Source organism: Equus asinus, chromosome 17, assembly GCF_041296235.1.
Source record: "Equus asinus isolate D_3611 breed Donkey chromosome 17, EquAss-T2T_v2, whole genome shotgun sequence".
Classification (NCBI taxonomy): Eukaryota; Metazoa; Chordata; class Mammalia; order Perissodactyla; family Equidae; genus Equus; species Equus asinus.
The window spans coordinates 29228292-29249931 of NC_091806.1; the positions used below are offsets into that span (position 1 = coordinate 29228292).

A 21640-nucleotide genomic window follows, 5' to 3' on the forward strand; every position below is an offset into this window, starting at 1 on the left:
ACACAAACATATCCCATATATTACATTTGGATGGAAAGTCTACCTGTAACGTCTGTTATAGTTTTTTTGTGTGTATGTGTGTGGTTGCATTACTGGCAAACTCCTCTTCTAATGGATGTACTTTGTCTTTAGGTAAGCCAAGAATTTAATCTTATTTCTGTCCAGTGTAACAGGATAGATCTTTCAAAAGTGATTTTGTATATTTTTGATGTCAATGATTTTTCACTCACAGTTTTACTCTCAGAATAAGCAATACTCATTTTCTCTTATTTCAAATATTTTATTGTTTGGATGGGGGCGTGCTGTAGATGTGGAAGTGAGGCATCGTAATTTTACCCATAGGCTTTTAAGGTAATATTTTCTACTTGATAAGCACTAGAATTATTTAATGGGCAAATCTTAGATGCACTGATGCCCCTTAAGTTCCTAAAAGGTTGCTTCTGGTTCAGCAAATCAATTAACAATATGAGTTTCAGGAGCAAACTGTTGTGAGAAATTCTGTTCTGAGTTGATAGCAGAGTGCGCAATTAGGGATATCTGTAGCTTACACAAGCAAAGACGATACTGTGGTGTGATCAGGATATTGATGATCTAGTTTTAGATTTTCTGTTGTGATTTTGAGTAGGAAGATGAAAGGAATTTGATGGGACTGGAAATCAATACAGCCAACCTCATAGATGTGGATGTTGGTCTTTTCTTGCCTTTGGCTAGGTTACAAAGGCTGCATCAGTGAATTCTTAATATGGCCACATCTAGACTCATTCTGTTTAGGACATCTTGCTCTGTAACACTGAACAACTGGCCACTGCTTTGCGTGATGGTGATCTCATTTGCAAAATAACCCCAAAAGTGATCATGATAACCAAAGAGTTATTGAGATTACAAAGTGGCATTTATTAAATAATTGAGAGGTATTATGTCACTTAGCCCAGACAATTATATCCATTAACAAATGAAGAAACTGGCAAAGAGAGTGCAAGAGACCTATTGAATGGCAGAGCTCGGGTTTGATCTCAGGAAGTTCTGATTCAGGAACAGATAGTCTTAACTATGATGCTAAATATTCTTTTTTTTTTTTTACAAGATTTCTTCCAGCTCTGGTTTTTCTAATCTCCTTTTGTTAATGAGTTAATTATAATGACAGCTAACATTTATTGGCAACTTCCTTTGACAGACAATGTGCTAAGATTTTTACCTGAGTTCTCTCATTTACTTGTTGTTACAATCTTGTGAAGCAGATACTGCTATAATTCCCAGTTTACAGACCAGGACATTAAGGGTTGGACTGTTTGATTCCTGACCTTCCTTACAGTGACCTATACTTAGTTTTTCTTCCTAGTATAACTGACACTAATATGCCATAAGGCTTTTAAAGGTGGCCCTTGAAGACATATATCAGTGAGGGGTTTGTTATACAAATAATTGTTCTAGTCAGTACAGGGAGGGACAATATAGAGCTTATGCTAATAGAGTAGTCCTCCCTTATCCATAGTTTTCACCTTCTGTGATTTCAGTTACCTGTGGTCAACTCCGTCATGCTAATATGAAATGGGAAATTCCAGAAATAGACAACTCATAAATTTCAAATTGCACAGTGGTCTGAGTAGCATAATGAAATCTTGTGCCTTCCTGTTCTGTCCTGCCCAGGACACAAATCATCCCTTAGTCCAGTGGATCCACCTTGTATACACAATCCACTGGTTAGTCTCTTCCTAGCTGTCACAGGTATAAGGCCCACTGATGTGGTATTGCAGTGCTTGTGTTCAAGTAACCCTTATTTTACTTAGTAACAGCCCAAAAGCACAAGCGTTGTGATGCTGGCAATTCAGGTGTGCCAGAGAGAAGCTATAAAGTGCTTCCTTTAAGTGAAAAAGTGAAAGTTCTCAACTTAATAATGAAAGAAAAAATATCATATGCAGAGGCTGCTAAAATCTACAGTAAGGATCAATCTTCTATCTGTGAAATTGTGAAGGGAAAAGAAATCCATGCTAGCTTTGCTGCTGCACATCAAATGTATAAGACTCAGAAAAAAAAAAAAATAGCATATGTAGAGTTTGGTACTATCCGTGGTTTCAGACATCCCTTGGGGGTCTTGGAATGTATCTTCTGTGGATAAGAAGGGAGTGTGGTATAGAACCAACCTTAAAAAGAATTCTACCTAGTACAGAGCGGTGCCTCACAGTGTGTTTTACTATCTACATTTGTGATGTCCACAATGAGAGAGGTCCAGCTAAAATATCAAAAAATCCGGTTCCCAGGAGATGACACCAATCTGGGCACAGGGGAAGCTTCATGACAAAGGTGAACTTCAAAGAACTCGTCCTCTTTGTAACTACAGAGCCCAACTTTGTGCAGATGGGTCATAAGCTTCATTGGATCTCTTCTAGGCCACCTGAGGCTCACTTATGGCACCACAACTGTCTTTTCCTATTCCCAATCACATATACAATTTCTGCCTTCTGTATACCAATAAGGCTGATGCTACCAATGCTTCCTCAGGGACCAGAGAGGTCAACAATCTCCCCCACTATCCTTTTGCTCTGTGGCATGACTTTGAACAGTACTTTTCACTTGAAATAACTGTTCATACTATCCCTTCTCTTTTTCTCTACACTACAGTCCACTGCCACCCATGCTGATGTCTGGACTCTCCCACAATTATGCCTTTAGTCGTCTCTTTAGCAGGAAGTAGGACTATTCTTTCTCTCTGAAAACACTAAAGAGGGTCTTCTTATTTACATAGAAAACATTGCACCTGGCATAACAGTGATTTGGCAAAACAAATCTGGATGTCTATGTTTACAGATCTAACTCCTTCATCAATCACTCATTGGGATGGAAATGTAGTTAGCCAAAAGTTTACTTTAAGAACTTTTAACTTTAACTGTTACATGACAAAAGTAATTATGCTTTTTATAAAGATCTATAAAATATACCTCAGTAGGAAAAAAACAGAGAATAGAAATCATCTCTGATTCCACCAAGCAGGCAAAAGTAGTATTACTATTTTTGACTGCATTTTATTTCTTTTTTAAAAAAGATAAGGTGAATTTACAATGCAGGTTTTACATGCCTAAATGATGACGATTACTTTAGGCTGGTTACTTTTAAAAACTGCAGGTGAGAAGGAGGCTTGAAGGAGTGGAATTTGCTTGCCTTTTGATGAAAGACATTTGCTTTTGTGAAGGAAGTCTCCATCTGTGGGGGGAGCCTCCCTCTCTGCACCAGGAGGAAGGGGGAATGACCTTATCTCTAGAAACTCTTATTGGGGACAGCAAGGACTTAAGTCTTGTTTATTGTGCTTGTCAGGTAACCTCATGTAGCTGACACCCCCCACCACCAACATCCTCCTTTGTCTTTAGCTGAAGACAATATTTAAGGTGGTAGCTTCTGCCATTTACTTAATCCGGTTTGATTCTTATCTAAAAGTTATAGGACCACCCAATAACCAGACCCTACCAGCACTGATACCGTTTTAACAACTCTTTTTACATATTCTTTCCTTTGTCTTGTAAAGAGATAACTCACACACCTATGCCTTAAATTTAGCCCTGCCCTCAACCCATGTTTGTAGCAGCTCTGTACTCCCCATGGGCCCTGTCTCCATGTTATTCCACACTATTCTCTAAATAAAAGAGGACTACTGCCAGGCCTTTGGAGTCCAAGAAATCTTTCTTTCGACTCCTCGGGTCACCGACCCTGAAGCAGAAATATCACACACAAATATACACAATGACACATAAGTATACAGACCAAAGCTTAGTTCCATTCTCAATGTCAGAGAAAGTGAGCTTCCTTATCTTTGCTGTCTGTGAAGAGAGATTTAGGAAGTATCCTGGCAAGCAAAATAGAACAAACATATTTTGTTTCTTTGTAACCATCTAAGCTCTAATATTTTTATCTTCTTGCATTTCATACCAGGTTGGTTCCCCAGTTTGCATTTCCAAGAAGCAGAACCTGAAACCAGGACTTGAGTTTGAATAATTTATTTGGGAAATCAAGGAAGCTCCAGTAGAGGAGTGAGGAATTGAGACAGAAAAAGGAAGTTGGCCAATAAAAGGTAGTTACTTCTGTAGTCTACCAGAGCTTCCTATAGTTGAGGAGTCTCTGGAAATCAGTATAAAACACACAACTCAGAGTCAATCAATCTGAGGGACCAGGACGCTGGGTACATATATGCCAATTCCTATCAATCATAAGCTTAAGGATGCTTTGGGTGGTTGTGAATTCCGCCAAGCTTCCCACATGCCAGAGAGGTCTCAGTGAATGCTCTCAGGAAAAGAAATGCAGGGTCCATGAGTCTTAAATTTGAAGTGACGGGAAAGAAACTCCCTAAGTGAATCTGTGTGAATGATCATGATACAGGCTACTTCTATTTCCTTCTCCTGGATCCCAGACTCATATATTCTAGCTCTCAGGGACACTGCACACCATTGGTTCAAAGCATATAGAGCAACTTGAAAAAGAGTGTCCCAACCATGCTTGGGATCTTCTCTAAACTGTTAAACTAACACTACTCATGAAGATATTTCAACACATAGTTAGCCAGTAGCTTTGTGAAGACGAGGCTTAAAGGAGGGTATGTTGGCTTCATGGTCATGCGCTCATTCTTTCTTCTTAACACAAACTGTGTCCCTTAGACTGAGATGGTGTCAGGCAGAATCTCATGATGAGAAGGTAGACATTCTGTGAGTTCACAGGCAATGATAGCCAAAGGATCATAGGCTGGGAGAACAAATCTATATCTTACATTTGGTTTAATCCCAGGAAGATCAATAGATTCCTTCTTCTAATATGGGTGGGGTCTGATATAATCAAGTTAGTATCATGAGGTTGGTTAGTCTCCTCCAGGGATGGGACTGTATCCAAGGTCCAGAATCAGTTTCATTTATGCAAAGATGAACATTCAGCAGTAGCAGAAAGGCTGTTTGATCAACCTTGGTGAGAGAGAGCTCGTGCTGTTGGGTTGATGCATAGCCTCCATCCCTGCCCCCATGGCTACTCTGTTCATGGATTAATTGTGCTAGCACTGAGGTGACTGAGCACAATGGATCAAGTCAGCTTGTTTACCCGGTCAGTGCCTTCTGCTGCAGGTGATATCGGCTGGCACTGGTATAAGATACAAAGATCTGCATACTTTCTGCACACATCCATAGTTCCCTCCACACGCTTCTCTCCTAGATCTCTTTGTCTCTGCTCTTCCAATCTTGCTCCTTCCAGGTAACTGAGTAACCAGCCAAGCCATTTTCACATCTCAGAAGCCTGAGTAATCTAAGTATATTTCTAGTTCAGGCCACTTCCACTCATAGTAGAATCTGTAGTGTTGTCACCTCTCTAGTTGTTGAGATTGGTATTTGCATAATTTCTATTTTCCCAATCAATCTGGCAACTTTAGTGATTTTATTGACCTTCTCAAAGAATCTGTTGCTGGTTTAATTGATTCTTCTGTTTTCTACTTAATTTCCTCTCTTATATTTATGATTTCCTTTCTTCTGTGTAAACTCCCTTTGATAGGGGCATTTCCTAATTTCCTATCACCATAATCATTTAAGTATTTCTATGAACAGGGAAATGTAAGGTTTATAGTGATACTGCTTTGCTGGATTTTTCTGTTGTCCAAAATGATAGATGTCTCAGAATTTCTATACGGCCAAGGGGTTTTGTTAGAAAAGCCGGAAGAGGATCAATCATTCAGTCATTAGACAAGCATTTATCAAGTACCCCATTTGATTCTGGCACAGTTCTAGGCACTGAGGATCCGGCAGTGAGGAGGAGATAACTTCTTGACACTCAAGAACTCTACATTCATTAGGGAAGATATAGGAATTACTATCAAAATTATTAATACAAAATTTGAGGGCATGTTGAAGGGCATCCAAACCTACCAGTACAGGATCATCCATTTGGCTATGAAAACTATTAGAATATCAAAGCTAGATGAAAACTTAGCTGCCTTCCTTTCTAAATTCCTCATTTAATTCAGCACCAGAAATCCAATGCACAGAGGCAAAAGCCCAGTAGGCATGTTGCCAGTACTGCCTTATTCTGGAAGCTCCCACTGACTACTTCTTAGTTTTAAATGTTGCTACTGCTACTTTTTTTTTTAATTTGAATACTCATGGACTTATTGTCACTTACAGATGTAAGTGGATATTTTTGTTACATTTTTAACATATGTGTTGAACACACAAATAGAAATTTTTTTACATACATATTGAAACATTTATGGATGAAATGACATGATATCCAGGAATTGATTGAAAAGAATCAGGTGATGGAAATGGAAGGAGCTATAGAAAACACGATTGGTTATGAGTTAAGAATTATGGATGCTGAGTGATGGTTACACGGAGGTTCATTATAGTAGTCTTGCACTTTGCGTATGAAAAAATTTCCATAATATAAAGCAAAAAAAAAAAAAAGAAACAGCAGAGAAAATCCCTTAGGTACAGGATCCCTGGGTTACATACCAGCTCCTGGGTCCTTTCCAGAAGCCATCTGCTGATAGGCAGTCCCCGACTTAAGGTAGTTCGACTTGTGATTTTTTCACTTTACAATGGTGTGAAAGCTATACACATTCAGTAGAACTACTTCATATTTTGAATTTGTATCTTCTCCCAGGCTAGCAACATTGAGTATGATCCTCTCTTAGGACGCTGAACAGCTGCAGTGAGCTGCATCTCCCACAGTCAGGCACTCAATCAAGAGGGTAAACAACCAATACACTGACAGCCATCCTGTTCTGAGACAGCTATTCTCTTTTTTACTTTCAGTAGAGTATTCAATGAATTGCATGAAATATTCAACGGTTTATCACAAATGAGGCTTTCCCTTAGATGATTTTGCCCAACTCCAGGCTACTGTCAGCGTTGTGAGCCCATTTAAGGTAAGCTTGGCTAAGCAATAATATTCGGTAGATTAGATATATTAAATGAAATATCACCTTGTGATATTTTCAAGTTATGATGGATTTATCAGGTTGTAACCCATAATAAGCCAAGGAAGATCTTTATAAAGCTCTAACTGAGCCTGCAGAAAGCTTTGCAGAGCCCTCTGAATCAGGGGCCATGCCTCCTCTGGTGGGCTCACGTCCAAGGGGCATGAAAAAGCAAAGTAACTGCCAGAGGTAAAAACATAAAAAGGACCAGAGAATGAAGGAGGAATCTCAAAGATGATATTTTTTTCTGGCCAGGTTATGGGAATGCCTTCTTCATGCCAGTGCCTAGGCTGTACTTGGCTATGGGAACAGACAGCTGGATTCAACTGCTGCTGCCACCATATAACAGCTGTGTGACCTCAGGAAAGTCACTTAACTTCTCTGTGCCTCAGTTTCCTCATTTATAAAGCAGGGATAAGAGCATCAACTTTTTGTGAGGATTATGTGTTAATGCCTGGTGCAAAATAAATGTCAGTGAGTATTGTTATTATTATTGCTTGAGCTTCCCAAAAATCGCACATCAACCAACCCCAACCAACAGAAAGACCCCCAGTGCCACTGATGTGACTGTTATTTTTACCTGCAGCCTTGGGGGACTGTGCTGAGGGTGGGGAGCAGAGTGTTTCTCCACACTGCAAGCCCACCAGGACCTCCCCTGAGAGAACAGGCTCCCTGGGTGTGTGGACACAAGTGGTCCTCAGTGGCAAGTGGACTTCCTCAGATGGGGCTGGTGGCCCTGCCAAAGGGCCGTCACCAACCTGTGCTGGACACTGTCGCAGAGGGCAGAAAGGCGGCAGTGGAGGACGATGGTGAGGATGCTGAGGATGCCATGGACTCCTTCCCTCCAGCTGGACCACAGGCAGCACGTTCTGGGCCTTGTGGGTAGGGCCGGCGGGGATGCCATTCTGCAGCAGGAGCTCATTGAGGTTCATGTCCTCTAGGCGGCATGGCTCACCATCACATGGGAAGATCTCATCCTAGATGGCTGGCCTGACGGAGGCTGAGGTGGCCATGGGGCTGGATGCTGGCAGCCTAGTCCTCCTCCAGCTTGTCCTTTCTCTATTCCTTGTGGAGTGTCCCCTCACGTGCTCACTCCATTACTTTCTTCAGGACAAGCAGCAAGGAGCCTGGGAGATGCCTTTCTCCATCCAGGCACCCAGGCCTGGCACTGGCCCACTGGCACTTCTTTCTATACAGCGATTCTAGTCCTCCCCCCATCTGTGCACCTGCCTGGCCTCTCTGGCTGTTCTTGCAAGATGGGCCTGAGCCCTGTGACCCACTCTAGTAGTAGACACAGGAAACCACTGCGCAGGCGCCCATCAGTACAGCTGCCTACGCACTGTTATTTCTAACAAAGCCCTGGGGAGTCTTAATTGTACCTTCGTTTTAAATTTATGTTAGTCTTGGCTTCTTGATACACTTGTCAACTCCTTGAGGGCAGAAGAACAGTGTGCTCATATTTCATGTGCCTGCACTGCATGTTAGCCTCAATATAGGTTCTCCATGGTTACCTGTTGGATTATCTGAAGCCGGGCATCAGTTCTTCTCCAAGGAGGATTACATTGGATGCTGCTGGTAGCTTTGCCTAGGAAACTCCAGCCAGGCCTGGACCTTGTAGCCTCCACAGAACTACTCTGAGATGTGTTTCATAGCTTGTGGTGGGAATGAAGCAGACCTTCAAGAACAGTGATTTATTGAGCACCCACTCTGGGCCAGGGTCAGTGCTTGGATATAACAGTAAACAAATCAGACAAAATTGCTGGTCTCAAGGAGCTGATGATATTTTCCCCATTTTTCTTCAATTTAATAAATGAAGGGATATACTTAAATTCATTCATTCATTTACAAAGTGCTCTTCTGGGTTTCTGTATTAAAACTTGTCAGCTTAAATACAAATTTGCTAGGTATTTTATCTCAAAATGAATTTTCAGGAATAGCCAAAAGAATTTCAATCCAGAACGTGCATGCTGTGGCAAACCATAGGCAAATCCAGAAAAGAAAGGAAGGGAGCTGCCTTTATAGAGAAAAAGGGGCAGTAGGGAGAGGTTGTTCTAAAGGAAATTTCCCTGGGGAGAAATAAGGGTTCAGGGTGGCAATGGATTCTCGTTGACTAAGCTGTGGCATTTCTCCTTGGCTGGGCTGTTGCTGGGTGAGGAGAAAAATCTTCCTTCAGTAGTAAAGCAGTTTTACTTCCTGTCAAAATGCAAGCTTCCAGTCTCTTCCTGTTTGCTGTACTTGATGTGTCATAAGGCATGAGAGCTCACCCTACTGGCCTTCCCACCTCCAACTTTGTTAATGTTTCTTGTATTAATTTCCACAAGTTTACATTCCAGTGAGATGATATGAATAATAAATAAGACAATTTCAGATGGTATTAAATACTATGAAGGAACTAAATCAGGGTAATGGTTAGGGAATGACAGGCGATTGTGGTGGGGGAGGGCACAGTGATTCTGTGTATGAATTGGCTTGGATGGAAGATGACCACAATGATAAATAATACACCTCATGAAAACATCAAGAGGGTTCCAGGTAGATAGAACATCAAGTTCAAATTCTCTGATGAGAAAGAAGATGGGGAGGAACTTGAACATTTAGGAAGTTAATGCAGTAACCTATTGGGAGATTTTGTAAATCCTGTTGAAATTGTCAAGCTCAAATAATCTAAAACCTAGAGCTTAAATTTTATTTTGGACAGGATAATTGTGTTTTGTAAATAAATTGCTTTCTCAGTACATTGGATAGGGTTTAAAATGTATGGAAATTTACCACACACCCACTCACTCTCATCCCAGGTAGATAGGGGTGCATCCTGGTAGAAGGGGTGGGGTGTCAGGGAGAGAGAGTTGTGGGACTTAAGGTAGAGGGTAGTGGCTATTTGCCAACTGATATGGTAGTGTCTCTAGCCAGCCCTGGTGGTCTAGTGATTTGGAGCTCCTACCACCATGGAAGAGGTTTGTTTCCCAGTTAGGGAACCATACCACCAATGTGTAGGTTGCCATACTGTGGAGGCTGCACATTGCCATGATGCTGCATGATGCTGAAAGTCATGCGACTGGTAGGGGCACACATGGTGGGCAGGTTTCAATGTAGACTAAGATATACTAGGAAGAAAGACCTGACCAACCACTTTTGAAAACATTGGCTATGAAAACCTTATGAATAGCAGCAGAGTTTTGTCTGATATAGATTGCTGGATGGTGCAAAAAGACTGGACAGATTTCAGCTCTGCAGTACACAGGGTCACTATGAGTTGGAACTGACAAGATGGTGTTAACAACAAGAGTGGTAGTGTCTCAATCTTTTAATAAATGATACAGCTGAAGGGGCTGACTAGTATCTCTGTCTTTCAGAAAGCAGTAAAATCCAGACATGTCCCCTGAGGCGGTGTCGATGAGAATTTTCCAACATGTGTGCTGGAACATCTTGATATGCTAAGCTGTTGATCCCCTACCTTTCAGTATAGCTGAATGAGGCTTGGGCAAGCCATAGTACCTGGATGGGTCATCTTGGTGGATAAGCATCCTATTCCATTTCCACTTATGTTTCATATGAACATTCTAATTTTATGTTTGTGACATTACAAAAAGTTTTTGGTAGTATGCAAATATAAAATCCTTATCTCTTTTTTTTTAAATGATGCCACACTGTCAATCATTAGTAAAATAATGCTTTTAGAATATGATGGTAACATGTTCAAGTACACATTCTTCCGCCTGGGTGTTTAGTTCCTTCTTCAGATGAAGCCAACTCAACTTTGGCAAACTGAACTAAGTCAAATGAAGTCAAGTGGGCTGTTCTCTATAATGACTTCTCTCAGTCTTTGACTGTTCATTAGTCACTCTCTAATCTTTATCCTCTCTCATTTTCTGTCTCATACATTCTCTTGTGTTTCCTGCTAGAGCCCAGCTAATCTGATTAATTTTTGCTGGATCATTTTCCTCCCCCTAAATCTACAGTGAAAACATCCTTAAAATTCTTGGTCAGAGGCTGGCCCCATGGCCAAGTGGTTAAGTTCGCATGCTCCGCTGCAGGCGGCCCACTGTTTCCTTGGTTCGAATCCTGGGTGCGGACATGGCACTGCTCATCAAACCATGCTGAGGCAGCATCCCACATGCCACAACTAGAAGGACCTACAATGAAGAATATACATCTATGTACCCGGGGCTTTGGGGAGAAAAAGGAAAAAGATAAAATCTTAAAAAAAAAATTCTTGGTCAAATCAAATCTCTCCCTCTACTCTTTTCCTTGATGACTTCTCTGGAGAATATGTCTGAGATAGTATCTTTTATCCTTATTTCCCTTCCAAGATGCAGAAGGGCATTTTCTCCAATTACCTGCTAGACAACTCAACTTAGGATTTTTTTTTCAATACTGTAAACTCAAGATGTTTAAAAGCAACCTTTCACTCTTGCTCCATCTTCTACTTTTCCTCCCCTGATTAATGTCACCAACTATCTCCCAAACTTTGGTTTGTCATTAGTTTTCCCCAATGTTTAATTACTTACCATGTTCATGGACCCAGCCTCTACAATGTCTCCATTTATTCCTTTCCATTTCATATTTGTACAGCCAACTGAACTCAGGTTTCTTTTATCTCTCATGCAAGTTGTTGCAATAGTCAACTCTGGTGTCCTCAACTCCATGCCCCTCATTTTCCCAGTCTTCCCTTTGTGTGGCTTCAAGAAGGGTCTTTCCAGAGCCCAATTCCAATCACACTGCTCTACAGCTCAAAGATTCCCTGTGGACCCATGTAATCAACCTAATAAGGCTTTTATTTCTAGTCTGGCATTTTAGATGTTTTCAATTTAAACTCCAATTTCACTTTCCAGGTTTCCTGGCATTGCTCTAATTGAGTAATTATGTAAGTAATCATAAAAATATTTGGTGAACACCAAGTCAATGTGCTACAGTGGACTAAGGCTGGTGATAAAATGGTGAGTAACCACATACTCCCCTCATGGAGTTTTCAGTCTAGTGGGTGTACAGGCAGAAATAAGTTATATACATGATTTTCAAAGGGCACAACAGCTTATAAAGGGAGAATTAACCTGGTCAGTTAAATCAGATAGGACTTCCTAGAGAAAACGAGGCTCAAAGAAATAACAGAAAATTGTTTTTGAATGCTGCTGAAAAGCCAAGGTGAACCATACTATGAAGAAATGAAGTTGAAGCAACAGTGAGGGCGAGACCTAGCACACTATCCCACAGTCCTGCAGATGCTCTGCTCTATTCTTTGAACAGGAGCTCATTCCTGACTCAGGGCCTTTGCATTTGCTTCTGATGATCCTTCTCCTAGGGATCTCATGGCAGGCTCCTTCACATTCTTCTCATATCCATCTTTCCCTGATCTCCTTATCTAAACTAGTCCCCTACTTATCAATCTCTCTCCTAACACCCTATTTTCTTTATATGTGATCACCTTGATTTTTCTTCCATTTATTTGTTTATTGACTGTCTTCTCCAAGAGATTGTAAGCTCCAAAGGACCAGGCTCCTGCCTCTCTTGTTCACATCACCTAGCCTAATGTTCGAGCCATGGTAGGTGCTTAATAAATGCTGTCAAATGAAAGAGAAGAATGAAGAAAAATATATGATAAGTGTATGCATGAGAAGGTTTATTGTGTTTTGAGTTAATATTTTATTTTGTGGAAAGTTAACTATGTTATAGTCCCTTAACATAGGAAAATTCCCTTATAGATGAAGCTGTTACAGAATTTTCACCAATTCTTTACTGAATGGGGGAAATATGCTTTGTTGTTTGCATAATCTGAGGTTTATTTTTAAAAGTAACACTCTGGAAATTTACTTTGCAGTACATTAATGAATAAGAGGGATTAATATGTAGAGAGATAGGTAGATGGACAAATATGAAATAAAACAAGTTTACTAAAATGTTCAAGTTGAAATTTAGGTGATGGCTATACAGATGTTCATTGTAAAATTCTTTCAACGTTGCTGTGTGTTTGCAGTTTCATACACGAAGTCAAGAAAGAAGAAGTGCATTCTGAGTATAGTCCTGCCATCAATAGTGTTTAAGTTCAAACTCCTCTACTTTCTGCAACTTTAGGGTTGGTACTTAGCAGGGAAATAGTCAAGAAAGTCCTTTATAATATACTGGTTATGCAACAATTGGTACTTATATTTGGTATGATTTCCAACAGTAAGAATTGTTCACTCACATGGTTAACCAGAAGTTTGGCTCATTAGAACCCTGGCTGTCTATGGTCCCTCAGGCCTGAAATGTCCACACTCATCCCAGGGGATTTATTATAGACATGCAAGGTGACTGTGGGTGTCACTTCTTGTAACAGGAGAAATTATTTTTTCCCTTGTGACTCATAAGCCTCTCATCTGTGGAAAAGTACTCCTTTCATTGTTAAAATGATCCAGTATCATACCATCCTTTGGGTCTATGTGACTCTATGGCCTCTCTTGCTTTTGGTGGGTCTAGGATGAGTTGAACACTCACTATAATAATAACAACAATAACCAGCATGTGAAGGGGAGTCTCAGCTTATGAGACGGTTCTGTTTGCCTTAATTCATTTGGGTGTGCCAACCATGCTTTGATGCATAAAGGCCGGGTATATCATGCTCTGTATCAATTTTCCAGATTGTGATAGGCAGTGTATAAATGGTTTTGGCAATTTCATTATGGAGCATTAAGTGAAGGAGTAGAAATTGGAATGTAGGTTCCAGACTTCTAATCTAGTCAACTTTACTTAACACTGAACTGAATATGCACACAATTTCTCAGCCTAATTTTAACATGAGGAGTGAAGCTTTAGAGGATACAAGGTCCAGGAAGAGCTCATGAAAATAGCTACAGGGAAGGATAATTTTTCTTGCTTTGAATTCCTGCTCAGGAACCAAAATATCTCAAATCCATGTCTTATAATGTTCTTCCATGTTTAACATAGTGTCTGTCATTTCTGAAAGGTTAAATCTCACCTTGACTACTCCCAAGTGAAATTTCTCTGAGCTGGATACTCTTTAGGATTGTAAAGGAGAAGTTAGTCAACAGAGACTCTTTCTAAGTTGCTGCTGCACCCGTCATGTGCTCCTCTCCCCTTCCTCTCGCCTGCACCTGTTCTCAGTGAGATGGAAACATAACTACCTTAATGCTTATTCCATCAGCTTCAGGGAAGCTATTCTACATATTCCAGAAATGCCCACTGGCCATGTTTCTACATTTGATCTTAGCCAAAAGGCCAACAAGCAATTGCTCTTTTCTTCTAATGCCTCTTAATTCCCCTGTATTTTGAATTTCCTGGCATGGGAATTAATGAGCATTGACTATGAAGTCAGTCATCCCTGGGTCTGAAACCTTTTCCTTCATTTTCTACCTGGGACATCAGACATGTTTCTTGGCCTCCCTAAGCCCCAAGGTTTTCATCTACAAAATTAGGTTAATTATAGGACTTACCCACGGGGCTGTTATACGGATTAAATGGAACAGTGCCCATGAAGGCTGCAGCTCAGTACTTAGGGCTTGGTAGATGATCTTAAGTATTGATAAGAAATTTAGTAATTCTGATTTAGAATATAGAAGTGATTTTCATATATTTGCTAAAATTTACCTTTGCATCTAATTAGAATGAATTATATTGACATACATCTATTCCTGCCTCTGTCCATCCCTTCCACCCCCCTCCTTTCCTCCTTCCCTAACTCCCTCTATCCTTTCTTTCCTTCCTTCCTTCCTTGCTATCCTCTGAACAACTTTATTGAGTGTCTCCAACATGTCACCCACTCCCTGCCATCATAGATATTGCAGGATAGAGTGAAAGACAAACAAATTAATTAAGGAATCACACAAATAAATGTAAAATTTCACCTGTATTGGTTGCTACACCATACATTACAGAAGGCCTTGACTTACATTGGAAGCGTCCCTTGGGATGTGATAATGGTGCTGAGATCTGCAGGTGAGTGGCAGCTAACCAGGTGAGAAGGAGTGAGGGCAGGAAGAGTGAAGGAGCAGTTCAGACACTGGGTTCAGGGGCAAAGTCCCTGTGGCAGAAGGGAGTGTGATGATTTGAAAGAAGCCTTTGGGGCTGAAATAGAGGAAGCAGGGGCCAGAATGGTACAATGTGAGGCAGAGTGCAGAGGGTAGGAATAATGCAGGCACAATCTGTTGGCAATCTTCAGGGTTTGTCCATGGAAGAGTTTTAGGTAGGGCTGTAACGTAACTCTCAGGAGTCATTTAGCTTAACGAGGCAGAATCCTGGCTGATTAACCTACCTTCATTCGTACAATGACAGTTCAGAGCGCTAGAGTCCAGAGGGCAGAAATCAAATGACCTGCAGGAAGGATCATGTAAATTCTAACTCATTGCTCAGTGGTCTAAGAAGTTGTGAAAGTAACAGGCCTTGGTTCTCCTCCTCTGGGAGGCTTATTGTAGAAGCAATAGAAATGTGGTTGCACGTCTCACCAAGTGTGAATGTCAGTCACCACAGGGTGAGAGAGACAATCAGTTGAGATAGTGAATTCAGGAAACTTATTAACTAGCACAAAGCAAGTTAAAATTTACTCCATCATACATGTTTTATTCTTACCAAGCATATTTTTAAACTGATTTCACGTACCCCCTACATAATCTTTTGAAATCTCCCAGGTTTGTTCAGTTGCACATAACCTATTCCATTTGGGGAACTACAAAGCTGGCCAGCTTTGACACTGAGAAATGAATGCCTTGATGTATCTAGTGACCAGAACAGCAAACGATACTTGAGCATCTCTGGAAGTTGGACCGGATGAGACAGAAAACCAACCACTGTACCCAAATCCCACTTGCACCCTCGACTATAGGCAGGAGAAATCATCTATAGATCCACTAGCAGGAGGGATGTGGTCTCTTGCCAGATGCATCCAGGCCTTAAAAAGTGCTTTATCACTTAACAACGGGGAAACATCCTGAGAAATGCGTCATTAGGCAATTTCATGATTGTGTGAACATCACAGAGTGTACTACAGAAACCCAGATGTTATAGCCTACTATGCACATAGTCCAAATGGTATAACATATTGCACCTAGGCAGCATGAGACTTATGAGGCTGCTTCTGGTATAACACGGTATACTGTTTTACACTAAATTTCTTTCGTAAGTACAAAGGGTACACTCTAAAATAAGGATAAAAGTATAGCATAGTAAACCATACATAAGCCAGTAACATAGACATTTATTATCGTTATCAAGTATTATTTGCTGTACATAATTGTACAGGCTATACTTTTATTTGCCTGGCAGAGCCATGGATTTGTTTGTACCAACATCATCACAAACATATGAGTAACATGTCATCCTACAATGTTATGACAGCTATGACATCACTAGGTGATAGGAATTATCCAGCCCCATCACAATTTTCTGGCACCACTGTGGCATATTCAGTCCGTAATTGGCTGACACCTCATTATGTGGTACATGGCTGCTCTATGAGAATCACTAAGTCAATAAAGCCTTTTATTCCTATTCATTCTCTGCCCAATTTCCCTATTCTATATTTTTATTTGATGTTATTACCATTTCAGTGCCAATTCTCAGAAAACCAGTGGTTCTTAGCTTTGACATGCCTGGTTTACTTCACAGGACTGCTGAGCAATTTAATGTCTTGTCCTTCATTGCCGCACCTTGTACCATTCTGGCCCTTGTGCCCTCTGCCTCTGCCCCAATGGTTTCCTTCAAGTCATCACACTCCCTTCTGCCACGGGGTCTTTTTTATGAATCCAGGGATTTAATTATGAAACAAACAGACAAAAAGAGTATGTTTCAGTGTTTGGAATAGGGGGATGAAATGCTCCCTGGTAGAATATAGGAAAAGAGAGGAACTCATAATGTTGACTCATTTGGAGCTGAGGATGGAAGCTTGTACTATCATGCTTTCCCTCCATGCAGCTAAGGTCAACTTTAACATGTCCCCATGATTACATGAGCAGAAGAACAGAGTCAAAATATTAGTATACTTCTGAGAATGTCCACTCATCCTCTAGCATTGAAACTTTCTCATCCTAAGACATGCTTAACTCAATGCCAGTCTTGAAAAATGCCTTGACACAGCCTGGGGTCTACATTACAGAAAACAAATCTCTTTCTTTCATTAGGTCATCCAATAATGAGGTAACGTCGTTCTGCTCTGGTCGGCCGAGATTAGGCAAACAAATCTTACACTTAGGGACAGTCTATTCTTTAGCAGAACACTAGTCACCTTTAAATATTGAAACTTGACCTGCTTGATCAGTTGCTTTTGAGCCTGAATGTAGAAAGCTCCTTTAAGAGATTTTATAACTTGGACAGAATATATGTTCCTATTCACATTTATTACACATAAGCATGTACAATAATGAAAATCTAAGATGAATATTGAAATATTTAGAGACTTTAATTTTAATTATAGTTAATTTTTAAAGAAAATGAAATTCACACATTTGAAAGAAGAATAAGCAAAATTTTGTACTTCAGTAAGACCTTCTTAATACATGATTGTCTTCTAAAAGCAAGTACACTGATTTCTAAAATACCCTGTTATAGATCTCTGCTCTGGCCCACTTCTGCCTATGACCTCTTCATCGGTAAAGCTTTTGCCTGGTCTCTGACTTTACGCCCGGTGATCAAGATAATCTGACTAAGGCATACTGGTAGAAATAAGTTCAAGATCTTATTGAAAAAAATTAAAACATTGGCTCCCATATCCCTTTTGTCACCCTGACCAAAGCCACCTTGTGTTTCCTTTGCTTCTTATTTGCACAGAGAATCTTCAGGGAAGGGGGAATTCTTTGGAATTCACACTTCTGGCACAATCAGGTATGCCGGTGGTGCTCACAGTTAAGCAGGAACGAACTCTTGCACATTCACCAGCCCCCTTCTGAGAGATGCAATTACGTGCATGTTAAGTCTGAGATTCTGCATCATGTTTCCCTGTTTTGTAGTAAGCATCCTTCCAGAGGGCTCCAGATTTCTTCATTGCCCTGTGGGAGGGGTAGACAAAATCACCAGAAGGTGAGACTCTAATATAAAAGGAGCTACTCCACAGATCATTTGTTCTTTTACCTGGTTCAGGGCAATGTTATCATTTTCAGCTATATCTGAATAATGTCTTTCTCTGTTGCCCAGTGGAGGGAGTCAAATGCACTGAGTTGATTTTTAGCAGGCGTGTTCACCTTTCCTTTATGGATAAGATTGTGCTTTTCTTCCACTTATTTTCTTATGTACCCCAAGTCCTCACCTATCCTTTTCTCTGCTATTTAAAATAAAAGGGCCTCTCTGAGTCACTATAAGATAAAGCAGATAGTTGCAAGCCACCCCGCCCTATATCCACCTACCCACACTAATGTGAAAAATATTTTTCTAGGCTCTGGAGATACAAAAATGAAGAGGACAGAAGTGATTCCTGTCCACATGGAGTTCCTGGTCTAGATTGGGAGATACATATTAAGCAATTTATTAACCAATATGTTATTTAATCATGACCTTGATAAAGGTCATGAATAAAGAGCTCCAGGTGCTACAGGAGCATGTGATGGAATTAGTGTTAGGGTCAGGGAAGACTGAGATGATGAAAAGGCATTTGACATGAGCCTTGGAGAGTAAACACAAACCGACCAGGTGATAAGAAGGGAAGGAGTGGGTTGAAAGAAGCTTCTAAGCAGAAGAAAAAGTGGCAAATGAAAGAAAATGACACAGGGCAAAGAGTTATGCAGCAACTGAAGGGGCACTCAATATCTGCAGGGCAGAAAAGGAGGAGTGGATTGGCAGAGAGTCTGAAACTGGAGCACTATTCAAGGATAAGATGAGACTGGACCTGGCCTTGCTGGCATCATTCAAGATAATGTTGCATTTTATTTTCAATTCTAAAAGAAAGAGAAAGTTATTAAACCCAGATCACTGGCTGTTAATTTGACCTGTACAATGTTCTCTAGGGAACTGTGACTGCTTCAGGATGACAATGGGTTTTCAGTTTCCCCAGGTCTCAGCACTCTTGGTTGGTCACCCCTGGGGTTAGGATATAGCTGATCAGTCACCCCTTCCTGATTCGCACACTTATGTCTCATCACACCCTGCAGGCATCTAACTTTGCAACCCTGGACGAGAGGATTTGACCATCCCTTCCACCACTTAAATCTAAAGCAGGTAGAGTTTCAGCAGGGGATACAAAGACAAATAATATGCAGCCCTGATTTTAAGAAGCTTGAAGTTTAGTAGGGCAGCAGGGTATTTTCACCAAGAAGTACCTAGAAGGCAGTAGGTAACAGTAATTATTATTATTATCATTACTGTTGTTGATGTTGTGCCCTGTAGAGTCTCGTGTCCATAGTGGGCATACAGAGGTGTTCCGTAATGAATGGTTGTTGGGTGAATGAATTCCAAGTGAAGGAATATTATGGGGACTGGCAGTGAAGGAAATGAGAACTTTGAGTTGAGAGAGACTATTTTATTACCTGACAATATCTCCAAATGCTTTCAACAAGGGCTTGTTCACATACTGCAGTCCATGCTTGGCACACAGTGACCTCACCAGAGGTGCCACCTTGTGATAATTATGGCGCAGCATTGTGGGGAATAGACTAGGGAAAAAGAGATGAGAGATATAAAACTTGGACCTAAAGAGAGACTCGAAGGAGTGGCGTCTTTCCCCTATTATTCAATAAAATTATATCAGCAGTGCAGACCCACCCTTGACCTTGCACAATACTTCTGTTCTGGGATGTTCAAACACTCTTGGCAAAACACTGTCATTTTCTCTCTTAACCCTCTGTGAGCCATGCAGGTGGCAAATGTTTAGGAAGAGGTAAGAGAATAAATATTAGCTCCACTGAAAGTGCATACATTTGGCAAGGTCAAATGGAAGTATATTCTTTATCAACACCTCTTCTGATTTTTTACATTTTTTTTTACTCACTTACCCCCACAACACAACTAGCAATAAACCAGGTTTTCTTTTTTTACCAGTTTGAATGACCTGAGAGTTAGAGATAACCACACTCCACCTCCATCTCTGTTTCTCTCCATCCATCTAACTACTGTATCATGAAAATGATCTAGTCATGGTATGTGGGGAGAAGTCCTAAGACAGGAATAAGAATTGAGGAGAGCTGGGATTTTACCCAAGGTTTTCACTAATTGCCAGATGATCTTCAAGGGTTTTAACTAACGGCCAGATGGCCTTCTAGGGTTTTAATCTGTTCCTTAGTAAAATAAGAATAATAACACTTTCTTTCATTGCTGAGATTTTAAAAAACTAACATGAGAGCAAGGATGAGCACATATCATGCATAGACATAAGATCTCTTTCCTTCTCTGACTATCACAGAAATGGCTTAGACGGAGAAGATCTGTAAAATTCCTCCCCTGAATATTCTAGACTGACTGACTCTCAAAGTATTGTCATTTTCTCTTTCTTTGGGGCATGTCTACCTAACTGACCCGTTGGTAAATTATTTCCAGGTACATTTCGGAAATTGCAGGAGGGATTGCATTCTCTCATGGAGTATATTGTGACCTTGACTCTAAAGATATAGATATAGATAGATAATTAAATTGTAATTAAGTTCAATGTAACTTGTTATCCAAGTGATCTAATTTTTCTTGGGTTTTGCAAACAAACCAAATGCAAAGACAATAACCACTAATTCCTAAGTCCATAGAATCAGGAAATTCAGGCACTGGCACTTTTCCAGGATTTCACTCCATTTACTCAAAAGTATTACATGTCCTTCTTTTCTTTCTTCCCTTCCTTACCATTGATGTGAATAGAAAAATAGCAGGCTTTAGAGAATTCTGGTTCGTATTTTCCTTCTGATATCTCTAGCATAGTGCTCTGCTCTGGACTGTAGAGGTGATTTTTTTTTCTTTTGAATAATATTAGCCCTGAGCTAACTACTGCCAATCCTCCTATTTTTGCTGAGGAAGACTAGCGCTGAGACTACATCCATGCCCATCTTCCTCTCTTTTATACATGGGACGCCTACCACAGCATGGCTTTTTCCAAGTGGTGCCATGGCCGCACCAGGGATCTGAAATGGTGAACTCTGGGCTGCCGAGAAGCGGAACATGCAAACTTAACTGCCATGCCACCCGGCCAGCCCCAGGAGGTGATGTTATAAGTGACAGCCCTGGCCCCTCTGATCACTGCTCTCACTGTTTCTATCACTGGTGCTCAATTTGGAAGTTCAGGTGCCTAGTGAACCAGTCATTGAAAAAGGACTGTTCAACATTACAGGTGGCCAAGACCTGCAAAGAAAAAGCTTATGCTAGATGTAAATGAGCCCAAGGGTCAAACAAAAAAATTTGTATTTATTCTTTTACTCAGTCAACAAGTGCTTATTGAGTACCTATTTTGTGTAAGAAACAATGAGGTATAAAAAATATACACAGTCCTAGGTTTCAAGAAACTTACAATGTAAAGAAGCAACAACACATTTTGCAAGGCAATACATATCAAAACATATGTAGGATGTGAAGGGGCTATGTCCCTATCAGCCCTTGAATACAGAAGTCAGAGGTGTCATGAATGCAGATTTTAGAAGTTGGAAGTGGGATTGTAAGGTCCTAGTAAAGACTGTAGGGGTTAGAATCCATTTCCATTGAGAGGACTCCTAAATGGGAAGTAAGGCATTCAATAGTTCGGTGCATAGGAGTGCAGTCAAATATAAGTGGCTTCCTTTGCAATTTTACTTTGTGAATTTAGAAAACATTATTCTG

The 21640-nt window shown here is 40.6% G+C and overlaps 1 protein-coding gene across 1 annotated transcript in view; it reads right to left on the reverse strand.

Annotated features, from left to right (window-relative positions):
- Positions 1-17828: 17828 nt before the first annotated feature.
- Positions 17829-21640, reverse strand: part of LOC139040624 (fatty acid desaturase 2-like protein FADS2B) — a 52377-nt gene continuing 48565 nt past the window's right edge. The window contains exons 9-11 of the mRNA XM_070487368.1: positions 21090-21169; positions 19378-19503; positions 17829-17907 (exon numbers count right to left, since the gene is read on the reverse strand). Coding sequence (XP_070343469.1) covers positions 17829-17907; positions 19378-19503; positions 21090-21169 — 285 coding nt within the window. The remainder of the gene's footprint in view (positions 17908-19377; positions 19504-21089; positions 21170-21640) is intronic.